Source organism: Bos indicus x Bos taurus, chromosome 3, assembly GCF_003369695.1.
Source record: "Bos indicus x Bos taurus breed Angus x Brahman F1 hybrid chromosome 3, Bos_hybrid_MaternalHap_v2.0, whole genome shotgun sequence".
Taxonomy (NCBI): domain Eukaryota; kingdom Metazoa; phylum Chordata; class Mammalia; order Artiodactyla; family Bovidae; genus Bos; species Bos indicus x Bos taurus.
This window is the reverse complement of record NC_040078.1, coordinates 52,152,926-52,168,288: the sequence shown is the minus strand read 5'-3', so window position 1 is coordinate 52,168,288 and position 15,363 is coordinate 52,152,926. Positions and strand designations below refer to the sequence as shown.

At 35.7% G+C, this 15,363-nt stretch overlaps 1 protein-coding gene and 1 pseudogene across 1 annotated transcript in view; one reads left to right on the top strand and one right to left on the bottom strand.

Moving 5' to 3' along the window:
* The window catches only part of HFM1 (HFM1, ATP dependent DNA helicase homolog), a 109,941-nt gene that overhangs the window by 80,717 nt on the left and 13,861 nt on the right, over positions 1–15,363 (bottom strand). The window contains exons 4-9 of the mRNA XM_027536541.1: positions 13,874–14,139; positions 13,569–13,616; positions 2,292–2,362; positions 1,719–1,851; positions 727–878; positions 104–181 (exon numbers count right to left, since the gene is read on the bottom strand). Of these exons, the coding sequence (XP_027392342.1) occupies positions 104–181; positions 727–878; positions 1,719–1,851; positions 2,292–2,362; positions 13,569–13,616; positions 13,874–14,139 (748 nt within the window). The remainder of the gene's footprint in view (positions 1–103; positions 182–726; positions 879–1,718; positions 1,852–2,291; positions 2,363–13,568; positions 13,617–13,873; positions 14,140–15,363) is intronic.
* Positions 3,645–4,324, top strand: LOC113889621 (annotated as a pseudogene).

Here is a 15,363-nt window from a genome sequence, read left to right as displayed (position 1 = left end):
AAAATAAGCATTTTCCCCTTGAAGGGATAAAGCACATATAGAGTTTGTCCATTCAAATCATCTCTTCATGTTTATATCTGAAAGTGAATAATGTGTTCACTACCTCATCAATGAGAAACAATCGAACCAGATGGACCAAAGAGTTGTCTCTCCATTTTCTAGTCATGCTATCCCATTTTTCCTAGGAAAAAAATGCAAGTGGTTTAATATATAAGGAATTGTAATAAGTATTAGTAAGATATTGATAAAATTTTAAGATATTACAGATGATGGGCAATATTTTAGTTAATATTGATGTCTTAAAAGTATCCAAAGAGACTTATGGAATTTTGATAATACTGTGTTTAAAAAACTGAACCCCCATTTATTTTTAACTTTTACTCAAAGTTATAGTCTAATTACCCTTTTTAAGCTCTGCCAAGGTCCTCTCTCTATAATACATAACATTTGGATAAAAGAATATAGCAACAAGTATGATTATAAATTGTCCACAATAACAAACTGCCTATCCATATCTTTTGCCAATTTACTCCCTTTAATTGTTTATCTTTTACTTAATTGACTTGTTAGTGTTCCTTATATACCCTGAACAGTAGTACTTTTTGTTTGTTTGCTTCACATTGCAAATACATTCTTCTACTTTGTGTTTTCTTTTAGTTTTCATTCATGGTAAAGAGAAAGAGATATTTTCTAAAAAACAAAAAAAAATATATAAATAACACCTACTGGAGTTGTCATAATAATATGGGCATGCTGAATCTCAAATAGGTCATCCATTACTGTATCTCCAGTGAGTTCTTTACAATTTAATCCTATTGGTCCAAATTTTTTTTTCCAATCATCAAAACGCTGACTACACAGGGCTTTTATTGGTGCCACTGCAATATAAGATATCCATTTTGAATGTCAGTGCAATTTAAAAATTATTTTCACAAATGTTAATAAAGTTAGCACACATCTAGATGCCACCTAATATTTATACATTAAAAGTTAATAACATAAACATATTCAGATATATAAAGTTAATCACTGAGCAGAACTAACAAGGGAAAATTGTAACTAATAGTGAAGAAAGGTAAGACAGGAAATTATCACCATTTATGATCATCGTCTTTTTTTAACCATGTGTATAAATTTGGGGGGGCTTCCCTCATGGCTCAGATAGTAAAGAATCCACCTGCAATATGGGAGACCTGGGCTCAATCCCTGGGTTGGGAAGATCCCTTGGAGGAGGGTATGGCAATCCACTCCAGTATTCTTGCCTGAAGAATCCCCATGGACAGAGGAGCCTGGCAGACTACAGTCAACAGGGTTGCAAAGAGTCATGACATGACAGAATGACTAAGCACATATATTTTTTGATGAAAAAAATTTTAATATATATGTCTGGGAAAATATGTTTTGAAATCTGGGAAAATGTGTTTTGAATTCAATGGTAACAGGACCAAATGTGATATGGCTTTATTTAAAAAGTATGAGAAACTAAATAATAGGACTTCCCTGGTGGCTCAGACAGTAAAGTGTCTGTCTACAATGCAGGAGACCTGGGTTCAATCCCTGGGTTGGGAAGATCCAAATGTGATATGTCTTTATTTAAAAAGTATGAGAAACTAAATAATAATTCTTATGTCTTGAATTTGAACTTATTTCTTACTTTTACCTCAATGGGTTTTCATTATTATGATTAATTATTACTTTTTCAATATACAGATACTTACTGTAAACAATTTTAATGTTTGACCATGGCAATGGTACTTCCATTAACAGTCTTGTTATAGCTAGTTCAAACACTACAGTTTTCCCAGAACCAGTTGGAGCACAAATCACAAAATTCCTATCTGTATAAAGAAGCTAAAAAAATAAAATTTAATCAATCATAGGATAGAATTTTTGAATTCTCAGTTTGTTAGAAAATATGCCTTAGGAAGAGTCTATGGAATAATAGTTCAAACATCTTAACTTCTAAACTTACTAAAATAAGCTTGCTTTACATCTGCCACTCTCAAAAATTAATACTATTAATAATTTATCATCAAGTTTTGTCAAAGTAATATGCTAGACCTAGAAGTAAATAATTTATTTAGCATTCAGAGACATTTTTATAAATCTAAACAACCCACCTATGAAAATTGCATGTGTTCATTTAACAAACATTTTTTGAGCCCCTATAATGTACCAATCACTGATAGCACTAAGGACATAAAAGTGAATGTGATCTGGTCCTTGTCCTTAGAGAGCACACAATCCAGTAAGAAAAGGTAGACAGGTAAATAATTAAACAAAATACTTACATCATCAAAGGCTTTGGACTGTATATAATTGAAATATGGGAATTCTTTGAAAATACTTCTAAATTTAGCAGCTGAGAATGACATTAAGGAGTCAAATATTTCAAAATTTTAAAAACGGGTTACTCAACTGAAAAATTAAATCAATATTGACTGACAATATTTAATTTCGAGGCTTTAATACTTGTATTTTGGCATCATAAGAAAGGAACAGACAGCTACAGAGGGAAGGATGGAGATGGCACCCCAAGAGGCTCAACTTAAAGAAAGGATCAGTGAACTTAAAAGACAGGACATTGGGGTTAATGCAATCAGGGGAGCAAAACCAAAAAGATTGACAAAGAGTGAAATTAGCTTAAGGGACTTATGGAACAACATCATGTGGACCAATATACACATTATAAGGGTCCCAGAAGAAAAAGACATAAAACTTATTTAAAGAAATAATGTATGAAAACTATCCTAGCATGGGGAAACACATCCAGATTCAAAAAAATCCCGGAAATTACCAGAGAAGGTGAATCTCAAGAGACCCATATTGAAACACACAGTAATTAAATTGCCAAAAGTTAAAGACAAAGGGCTTCCCTGATAGCTCAGTTGGTAAAGAATCCGTCTACAATGCAAGAGATTCTGGTTCAATTCCTGGGTTGGGAAAATCCACTGGAGAAGGGATAGGCTACCCGCTCCAGTACTCTTGGGCTTCCCTTGTGGCTCAGCTTGTAAACAATCCACCTGCAATGCGGGAGCCCTAGGTTTGATCCCTGAGTTGGTTAAGATCCCCTGGAGAAAGGAAACGTTACCCACTCCAGTATTCTGGCCTGGAGAATTCCATGGACTATTCAGTCCATGGGGTCACAAAGAGTTGAACACAACTGAGCAACTTTCACTTTCACTTGCTGAACAAAAGACAAAGAGAGAACCTTAAAAGCAGCAAGGGAAAAGCAACTCATTACAAAGAAATTCCCATAAGACTATGAGTGAATATTTCAGCAAAACCCTGGTGGAGCAGATTGTGGAATGATAATTTTTGGGTGTGGAAAGAAAAAAACTGCCAACCAATAATGTTTTACGTAGCAAAGTTTTTCTTCAATTCTGAAGAGGTTTTGCTAGAAAAAAAACTGAAGGTGTGGCAGCACTTGCTGCCGCTGCGCCGTGCTGCACGTGCCGAGGGCTTCTGCAGCTGCTCGCGCGGAGCCAGAGAAGAACGGCGAGAACAGATTGACACTTCTGCTCCCCGCAGCCGGACACTTACGTGGGACCCTTGCCCAACTCAGCCTCAGAGCTGCGCGTTAAAAAAAAAAAAGCAGCCGCCGTCCCCTTTTGCAATATTGCAAGATAGGGGGAAAGCAGACCATGGTGAATCCGGACAGCACCTCCCAGCCGCCCCTGCTGACGGCCAGCTCCCTTTCCTGGAAGCTGTGCGCAAGCTGCGGGGGCAAGATTGCAGACCGCTTTCTGCTCTGTGCCATGGACAGCTACTGGCATAGCCGGTGCCTCAAGTGCTCCTGCTGCCAGGCGCAGCTGGGCGACATCGGCACGTCCTGTTACACCAAGAGCAGCATGATCCTTTGCAGAAATGACTACATTAGGTTATTTGGGAATAGTACTTGCAGTGCTTGTGGACTGTCTATTCCCTGCGAGTAAACTCGTCATGAGGACCCAAGGCAATGTGTATCATCTAAAGTGTTTTACATGCTCTACCTGCCGGAATCGCCTGGTCCCGGGAGATCAGTTTCACTACATCAATGGCAGTTTATTTTGTGAACATGATAGACCTACAGCTCTCATCAATGGCCATTTGAATTCACTTCAGAGCAATCCACTACTGCCAGACCAGAAGGTCTGCTAAAAGGTCAGAGTAATGCAGAATGCGTGCCTTCATCTTAGATCTTGTTCATCACAGGTGGATCCCATGTGTCTTCAGTAGACAAGTCACCTTTGTAGCTAGCACCAGTGCCAGCTCCATGCCATTGCACCTTCTTTAGTCTTGATTGCTCTTCCCGCATTTATGGGTGTATTAAAATGACTGAATATGAACATTAAGGACTCCGTGAACTTGAGCTAATGGGAGACTGTAGAGAAAATGAAAAAAGATCCACTGGAGGATATCTTTGGTGGGGGGAGAGGAGGGGAGGGAGCTTGGGAAGAGGGAAATGACTAATGAAGCTAATTAAAAGAAGCATTCAAATTTGCTTTCTACCCTCATTAACAATTAGCAGGGCACTGGCCAGAGTTTGTACCCTGTGTTTTACCTTAACAACATTCTGTTTGCTCTTTGTATATTTAAGTGTTGTAAGGAAATGTGTTTCAATCAAAACTGAACATGAGATAAAGGAAAGAGATGTGGCTTTTGTGATATTCTATCACAAACACTTTTATTGTATCTCTGTAAAATACATTGTATGTATACATTTAAGTGTTTTTATCCTAATGTTGCTACTCCCATGGCAAAGACAAAAAAAAAAAAAAAATGGGAAAAAAAATCAGGCTCATAGCAGCTACTATGTAGAAATTTCCCACTTCTAATTTGCTAAATGAAAAAAAAAAATCTTTTATTTGTGATATTTTCAGAGACATTTGCTCTAGTATGGTGTATTTAAATAATAAAAGCTTAAAAGAAAACAAAAAACAAAAAAAACTGAAGGTGTTGGTTACCACTAGACCAGTTTTACAAGAAATGCTAAAGGAAATTCTTCAAGCTGAAATGAAAGGATGCTAATTAGTAAAGGTAGTTAATCACTTACAACTCCAGTATAATGGTTAGAAGATAAAAGTACTGTATCTATAATAATTTATTATTGGATACACAATATTAAAAGATATAAATTGTGGCATCAGAAACAAAATGTGAGGGAGTATAAAATTGTAGAGCTTTTGTATGTGTTCAAATTTTTTATCAGTTTAAAAGAGACTGTTAAAACTGTAAGACTTTTTAATGGAAGTCTCAAGGTAACTACAAAACAAAACTCTACAGTTGATACAAAAGATAAATAGAAAAGAGCAAGAACACACCATTACAGAAAATCATCAAATCACAAAGGAAAAGAACAAGAGAAGAAAGAAGCAACAGAACACAAAATGTCAAAATACATTAAAGTGGCAATAGTAAGTCCATCTCTATCAATAAATACTTTAAAGGTAAATGGAATAAATTTTCTAATTAAAAGACATAAAAGTGGCTGAATGGACTTAAAAAACAAACAGGACTAACTTATTTGCTACCTACAAGAGATTCATTTCAGCTTTAAGGATACACATAGTTTGAAAGCAAAGGGATGGAAAAAGATATTCTATACAAATGGAAATCAGCACATAGTAAAGTAGCTCTACTTATATCAGCAAAATAAACTTAAAGACAAAAACTGTCATAAGAGACAAAGAGGTCATTATACAATGATAAAGCAGTTAATTCATCAGGAAGATAGAGCAATTGTAAATACTTATGCAAACCAAACATTGGAACACCTAAATATATAAAACAAATATTAACAGATTTGAAGAGAGAAATAGACAGCAATACAATAATAGTAGGGACCTTCAAGATGCCACTTTCAACAATGGATAGATCATCCAAAAAGAAAATCAGCAAGGAAACACTAGACTTAAACTATGCCTTACACCAGATGGATCAAACAACTATACACAGAGCATTCCTTCTAGCAGAAACAGAATATACATTCTTCTCATGTGCCCATAGAACATTCTCCAAGATAGATCATAAGTTAGGGCACAAAACAAGTTTTAATAACGTTTTAAAAGAAGACTGAAATCATATCATGCCCCTTGTCCAATCACAATAACACAAAACTAAAAACCAACTAAAAGAAGAAAATTGGAAAATTCACAAATATATGGAGATTAAACCACAAGCTCCTGAACAACCATTAGGGTTAAAGAAGAAATCAATAGGGAACATACCTTGAGACAAATGAAATGAAAACATAACATACCAAAATTTATAGGATCCAATAAAAGCTGTTCTAAGAGGGAAGTTTATAGTGATAAATACCAAAATTAAAAAAAAAAATCACAAATAAACAATCTAACTTCACACCTCAAGAAACTAAAAAATGAGGAACGAAATAAGTCCACAGTTAGCAGAAAAAGGAAATATCAAAGATTAGAGGAGAAATAAATAAAAAGAAACACCAGAAAAACAACAGAAAAGGTCAATAAAGAATACATTTATTCTGAAGAATAAACTTAAGTAAAAAGATCTGTATGTTGAAAATTATAAGACATTGATGAAAGAAATTGAAGATAAAAATAAATGGAAAGATATTTCATGTTCATGGATTCAAAGAGTTAATATTGCTGAAAGTCCACACTACTCTAAGTGATCTACAGATTCAATGCAATCTCTATCCAAATTCCAACTGCATTCTTCACAGAAATAGAAAAACAAATAAAAACTCATAGAAAACCACTAAAGAAAAAAAAAAAACATCCAAAGCAATAAATACTAAAAAAGAACAAAGCTCTCCAGCCTTGTTTCCATAATATGCCCTGATTTCAAACTATATTACAAAGCTATGGTAATCAAAACAGTATGATATTGACATTAAAAACAGACATATAGATCAATGGAACAAAATATCCAGCCCAGAAATAAACCTACGCCAATATGGTCAATTAACTTTCATCAAAGGAGCCATGAACTAGGAACGGATAATCTCTTCAATAAATGGTGATGGGAAAATTGGATATCCACATGCAAAAGAATGAAACTGGACCCCTATCTTACATCATATGCAAATATAAGCTCAAAATGGATTAAAGACTTTAAAAGAAGACTTGAAATCATAAAACTCCTAAACAAAAACAAAGGGGAAATGCTTCTTAACACTGGTTTTGGCAATGATTTTTTGGATTTGATACCAAAAGTGAAAGCAACAGATGCAAAAATAAACGAGTTTAAATATATATCAAACTAAAAAGCTTTTGCACTGTAGAAAGAAGAAACCATCAACAAAATGAAAAGGAAACCAATGGAATGGGAGAAAATATTTGCACACCACACATCCACCAAGGGTTAATATCCAAAATATACAAGGAACTTACAAAACTCAAAAAACAAATAATCCAGTTTAAAAATAGGCAAAGGATCTGAACAGACATTTTCCCGAAGAAGGCATACAAATGGCTAACAGCACATGAAAAGGTTATCATCCCATGAAAAAGTCACCACATCATCCCTGTTCACTAGGGAAATGCCAGTCAAAATCATGAGATAGCACCTAACACTTACAAATCAAAAAGATAAGAGATAAATACTGGCAAGGACATGGATGAAAGGGAATCCTTGCATACTACTGGTAGGGATATAAATCAAAACAGTCATTATGGAAAAGAGTATGGAGTTTCCTCAAAAAATTCAAAACAGAAGTACCATATCATCCAGCAATCCCTGGGTTATATCCAAAGGAAACAAAATCAGTATCTCAAAGGGTTCAGGATGGGGAGCACATGTATACCTGTGATGGATTCATTTTGATAATTGGCAAAACTAATACAATTATGTAAAGTTTAAAAATAAAATAAAATTAAAAAAAAAAAAAGAAATGTCTGTACACCTGATTTCACTGCAGTTATTATTTACGGTAGCTAAACCATGGAAACAACCTAACCATTAAGAAATAAATGGATAAAGAAAAAATATATACAACAGACTATTATTCAGCTTTTAAAAAGAAGGAAATTCTGCCTTTTGTGACAACATGGATGAAACATCATACAAAGTGAACTAAGTCAGACAGAGAAAGACAAATCCTGCATGGTATCACTTACAAGTGGAATCCTAAAAAAAAAAAAGGTCAAACTCATAAAAATGAGTTGCCAGGGGCTGGGGATACAGGAGAAACAGAGGCTGGTAAAAGAATACAAATTTTTAGCTATAAGAAGATTAACATATGAGGACCTAATGTATAAAACGGTGAGTAGAGTTGAAAATAACTGTATTATTTGCTGAGAGAGTTGAACTTGTGTTCTCACCCAAAAAAATTTTTTAAAGGTAAATATGTGAAGTGACAGATGTGTTAACTAACTTGATGGTGGGAAACTTTTGTAATGTATATGTTTTTCAAACTACCATATTGAACACTTTAAATATAATTTTATTTGTCAATTATACCTTAATAAAGCTGGGGTGGAGGAGGAATTAAATTATTCCAGTCCCCAGGCACATTCCATATTCTGAAAAGAACTTATAAGGTCCTTGTAGAGAAACAAGACTATCCAAGGGTTCAGTTCAGTTCAGTTCAGTCGCTCAGTTGTGTCCGACTCTTTGCGACCCCATGAACCACAGCACACCAGGTCTCCCTGTCCATCACCAACTCCCAGAGTTCACTCAGACTCACATCCATCGAGTCGGTGATGCCATCCAGCCATCTCATCCTCTATCGTCCCCTTCTCATCCTGCCCCCAATCCCTCCCAGCATCAGAGTCTTTTCCAATGAGTCAACTCTTCGCATGAGGTGGCCAAAGTACTGGAGTTTCAGCTTTCGCATCCTTCCTTCCAAAGAACACCCAAGGCTGATCTCCTTTAGAACGGACTGGTTGGATCTCCTTGCAGTCCAAGGAACTCTCAAGAGTCTTCTCCAACCCCACAGTTCAAAAGCATCAATTCTTTGGCACTCAGCTTTCTTCACAGTCCAACTCTCACATCCATACATGACCACTGGAAAAACCATAGCCTTGACTAGATGGACCTTTGTTGGCAAAGTAATGTCTCTGCTTTTCAATACGTTATCTAGGTTGGTCATAACTTTCCTTCCAAGGAGTAAGCGTCTTTTAATTCCATGGCTGCAGTCACCATCTGCAGTGATTCTGGAGCCCAAAAAAATAAAGTCTGATACTGTTTCCACTGTTTCCCCATCTATTTCCCATGAAGTAATGGGACCAGATGCCATGACCTTTGTTTTATGAATGTTGAGCTTTAAGCCAGCTTTTTCACTCTCCTCTTTCACTTTCATCAAGAGGCTTTTTAGTTCCTCTTCACTTTCTGCCATAAGGGTGGTATCATCTGCATATCTGAGGTTATTGATATTTCTCCAGGCAATCTTGATCCCAGCCTGTGCTTCCTCCAGCCCAGGATTTCTCATGATGTACTCTGCGTATAATAAGCAGGGTGACAATATACAGCCTTGACGTACTCCTTTTCCTATTTGGAACCAGTCTGTTGTTCCATGTCCAGTTCTAACTGTTGCCTCCTGACCTGCATATAGGTTTCTCAAGAGGCAGTTCAGGTGGTCTGGTATTCCCATCTCTTTCAGAATTTTCCACAGTCTATTGTGATACACACAGTCAAAGGCTTTGGCATCATCAATAAAGCACAAATAGATGTTTTTCTGGAACTCTCTTGCTTTTTCCATGATACAGTGGATGTTGGCAATTTGATCTCTGGTTCCTCTGCCTTTTCTAAAACCAGCTTGAACGTCTGGAAGTTCACAGTTCACATATTGCTAAAGCCTGGCTTGGAGAATTTTGAGCATACTTTACTAGCGTGTGAGATGAGTGCAGTTGTGTGGTAGTTTGAGCATTCTTTGGCATTGCCTTTATACTTTGACAATAAGATCTGACAGAAGACATGCAAACATATATGTGAAAATATATCAGAACTAAGCATGAAGTTTATCTTTTCCAGAGTGATATTTTTTTCTTATTCATCTTGATTAGGCCACTTGATTTTTATCTCTTTTTTAAAATCCCAAATTTCATTTTTTTTAACTGTTGATTATGTTTCATTAGCTGATATATTTTGTTGCTGGTCACTTAATCCCTTAATTCCTTTGTTTTTGGTAATTTAGTTGTGCTAAGTGGTGGATTTAATTGCAATTATCAGCATATTGGCTCAACAGGAACTTAAATCAGCCTTCCTCTAAGAAAGCTCAAAAATAGTAGTAGATATAAAGAATAAACTGTCTCCTTTCCAAGTTAAGAGTCTATTGCCAGTTGGGGAGATATTAATACTTACATGGTTTTCTTATTAGTTTTGAGTCACATTTGTCAACTACACTTAGTAAACACTATGCAGAATACATTACTAGATTTAGAAAGCTGAGGAAGTTGTAAATAAAGAAGAAGGTGAGTTCCAGAAACTGAGGCTGTTACAATCTATTAGGAGATATAAAACAGATAATACATTTCAGAATACAAGTATGTAGCTATTTAAGCAATTACATTTTTATAAAGATATAAAAAATTTGACAGATTGTGGTAAGTGATCCTGTTAAAAGTTATACCAAAGCACATTACAGCTCTGCTCAAATTCCCCCATTTCTCTCAAAGTATTGGCCACAAGGCCCTACATAATCTTGCCTCCCCACTTCACCTTTGTGTTTCTGACCTCATGTGTCTACTACTCTTGCTTCTGATTCATTTCCTCCAGCTTCTTTTTCTAAAGACCCACCCTGATTCCTGGGCTTCCCTGATAGCTCAGTTGGTAAAGAATCTGCCTGCAATGCAGGAGACCCTGGTTCAATCCCTAGGTCGGGAAGATCCACTGGAGAAGGGATAGACTACCCACTCTAGTATTATTGGGCTTCCCTTGTGGCTCAGCTGGTAAGGAATCCGCCTGCAATGCGGGAGACCTGGGTTGGGAAGATCCCCTGGAGAAGGAAAAGTCTACCCACTCCAGTATTCTGGCCTAGAGAATTCCATGGACTGTATAGTCCATTGGGTCACAAAGAGTCGGACACAACTTCACTTTCACTTTTCTTTCTTTATCCTAATTCTTCTATTTAATTCTAATCCTAAACGTCTATTCCAGCATTCCCAATTTAATCTCCTTTACTCTGCCCCATATTTTTCTTTTCTCATATTATTTATAACCTCCTAAAATACCATAGGACTTATTTATATACTGTTACAATTGTTCCCCACCTCCATCTCAAAAATGTTAACTTCTCAAGGGTAAGAATTCACTGTCTGTTTTCTTAACTGGCATATCACAAACCTGGCACATAGTAAGAACTCAATTTATGCAGGTTTGTATATATTAAATCAAGCAGATAACTCACAAATCTTTAGTTTACTTTCAGTTGTATACTATGTCAGAATACTCATTCCAAAACAAAAACGTAATACTAAGTTTGTCAATCCATCAGCTTTTGAATGAATCTCATTTTTTCCTTCAAAATATATCTCTTCCTTTAAAATATTTATTTTTAACAAGCCCACAAGTTGGTCATCATGCTGGTTTTTCTCTCAATAGGTAGTTCCACGTCAATTTACACTTGCAAAAATGAATCTATGATTCAGAGTAGATGTAAAATCAGTTTTCTAGCTTATGGGAAAACTCAACTACTAAGTACATCATTTACTATCTCTATCAACATTTGATATCGAATTTTTCCTTTTGTCCAACAAATTCTCAGCAGTCTCCCAGTAATTATATGTTATAATAGTGTATGGGGGGGAGGGGATGTCTGCAGACCTGAAAATGACAAAGTACTGTGGCAGGATCAATGTGATCAAACTTCTATAGTCCTCAGGATTCAAATATAGCAAAATTCTGTAAAATAATCAGAAAATAAGTCCAAGAAGTCCCCAAAGTCTCACATTATCATGAGTAGGATACAGTCTTCCACTTTAAATACACACTTGGAAACAATAAAGTATAGTAAGTTCAGTGAGTTTGACAGAAAATGATACAAGGGACACAAGAGTAGGCAGCAGTCTTAACTAACAAAGAGACCTAAGTAGTAGAACCACTTCAGCTGTGCTAAGATAGCAAGAAAATCTTTAAAACGCTTCAAAAATAAGTGTCATAATATGGCCAGTTCAGGTATGGGATAAGAATTTCCCATCATACAGATAATGAAACTAACTGTTTACTGCTAACGTGTTTCCTACATTCCCACACCAGAATTTATTTAGGTCACCAGACAGAAGGAAATGCAGTGAGATTGAGATGCCATGGTAAATAGGAGCACTAACGGCTAGCCATGTGTGACATTATTATATAATCAATTATAACCCTTCTATAATCTGCTCCTCCCATTCCACCCACTCATTTATCTGCATTGAAGGCAACTTTTCACAAGTGGCCAAGCAAACGTTTTCTAACTATACTTCAGAATTATCTCAGTCCTCAGGATACCCAGGATAAGAATCACTCATCCCTAGATTTCTCCAGCTCAACTACCTAATATCTGAAATTCAGTTTCTGTTTTGCCAACTAGATCATTATTTTTGTGGATTCTAGAACATTCTCCAGCTTTGAGTCACTAATTCCATAATCCTAAAGCATGGTTTTGGTAATGTAACTTGACTTGCTCAAAAATACTTCATGGTTTCTCTTCATGGCTTAATAAATATATAAAAAGTAAAAGCAAAAACTTCTGACTTGGTATTCATGGCATTAAATGATCTAATCCTAATATACCTAACCATCATTATTTTCTATTAATACTACCCTTTTTTAAAATATATTTATTTTAATTGGAGGCTAATTACTTTACAATATTGTATTGGTTTTGCCATACATCAACATGAATATTACCCTTTAATCATAACTTTTTTCACCCAAGCTGGAATTCTTGTTCTTTTCAAACATATTCCATACTTTCTTATCCTCCCCCTTCCTCAGGGCTACTTTTTTGCCAGAACAACTTCCCTACTTTATATGGCTTTCAATGTATTTAAACATAAGAAGATACACAAGGTTTGGTCCTTGCCTTCAAGGAGTCCATAGGTCAAAGGGAAATAGTCACAGAAACAGCTGATGAATTATAAAATAGAATAAATATAGTGTGACAGACATACACAAACTATCAAAGAAAAAATGTTACCTTCAGATACGTACTCAAAACATACATACTCAAAATATTTACATTGGAAATGCCCAGAAATATAAAATAGTATAAACTACAAACTAGGTTCTTTCAAAAATTACTCAGTTTGTAAAAATGTCCCCAATCTATAGAATATCCCATTCTCAGTCATTTCCCCTACCCACGTTTATACCAATACCTAAAAAATAAGAAATTATCTGTATCAATCTGTAAGTAAATATGCTAAAAGTTCATTCCATAATATAAATCTCATATCTGTACTTGCCACTGACTGGTAACCAACAGTTCACAACTGGCACCAGTCTGCAGATGACACTTTCAGTAGCACTATCACACATATTGGGACTCCTACATGACCCAAAAGATCCACATTTCCCTCTTTTGCTCTGTCAGCCAAAACAAACAGAAATGCAATGAAAATAAAATGCTTTAAAATTATGACATCAAATATAATGCTAATGTAGTAAAAAACTTTAAAGGATACGAATTTCTGTGACAGCCTTCAAGGAATCTAAACTTTTTTCTGTTACCCCTAGGGAAAAAAAAAATCCTACATTCTTACGGATATTTTTAAACTTTTCCATAAAAGCTACTTCAATAGAATCTGTATAAACTTTTTACTAAAAGAATAGATAAAACAATATTATATCACAGGTTAAAAAAATGCAATATAATAAATTGCACATAGAGTAACAACCTACTCAAATTTATTTTTGTATTCTTACCTATACTAAGAAATACAAACTAGACTGTACTCATAAAATAAAGTAAAAAAAAGCAAGAAATTACCTTGAACTGTATGAGGCTGGGATGCAACTGGAAAAAGTGGTGCTTTGATTATGCCTTCTCTGATTTCAGAAGCAAAAAGTGTATCAGTGGCTGTCAAAATGTTACAGTCTGAATATTGAGGTTTCTGCTTACTATTGCTATCTTTCCATGATTTCCCTTTGTTCACTTCTGTTTGGACAATTTTCACTGAGCCAGTATTAGAGTCCAAGTTTGCACTGTCATTGGAATAACCATCTTCATGTATATTATCAGATATTTTAAATAACCTGCAAAAAATTTTGCATATGTAATCATTACTTAGAACATAAAAAACTAGGATAAAATTGGTTTCTTTAAAAATACCTATAGGTCATGGCTTATTAGAACATAAAAGCTAATCATTCTCCTAAAGTGCTGCTGCTGCTGCTAAGTCACTTCAGTCATGTCTGACTCAGTGTGACCCCATAGATGGCAGCCTACCAGGCTCCCCGATCCCTGGGATTCTCCAGGCAAGAACACTAGAGTAGGTTGCCATTTCCTTCTCCAATGTGTGAAACTGAAGTCTCTCAGTCGTGTCTGACTCTTTGCGACCCCATGGACTGTAACCTACCAGGCTCCTCCGTCCATGGGATTTTCCAGTCAAGAGTACTGGAGTGGGTTACCATTGCCTTCTCCTTCTACGAAAGTATGATTTGCTAAATTTACCAATTATGGCTTATTAGAACACAAAAGCTAATCATTCTTCTAAAGTATGATTTGCTAAATTTATCACCTAATTATGTCTTTTCACTTTCTTAAAACTCAGATAAATCCATCTGTGGTGGCCAGCCTCTGAGACAGCTCTGATGCTCCTTGTATCCTGGTGCTCACTTTTTTGGAGTTACCTTCTTTGCATCAGGACTTGCCTATAAGACTAGCAGAATGCTGTGGAAGGACAAGCATGTGACATCTAAGGCTAGGTCATAAAAGACTGTCACTTCCACATAGTCTCTTAAATCATTCATTCTGAGGGGACCTAGCCATTATAACATGAGAACACTGAAGCAATCTTACAGAGCAGCCCATGTGGACAGATTCTTGTCAGTAACTAGCACCAACTTCCCAAGCACTGTTCAATAATCACTTGAGTGTAAGAAATGGCTCTCTGCAAAGTTCTGTAAAACAAAGAAAGGCCATCTTTATGATTGTAATTTACTATAGTTGACTGATTCAAAGACAATCCATCAAAGTAATGGATGGATTCCCTTAATAGCCCTAAGGGAAGAAGTAATCAATAAGATTCCTAATAATACAACACTAGCAGCAGCAGCAGCAAGTTATAGAATAAGTAATAGAGCTGACAGCAGGTTATCAGTCTTACAGAATTCTGTAAGGAATGACACCCAAATAATTACAATACGAATATAAAATATTTTCTGTTATTTTCACTATTACTCTTAATGACAGGTTTTTTTGTGTTAGTCACTTCAGTTGCATCCAACTCTTTTCGACCCCATGGACTACAGCCCGCA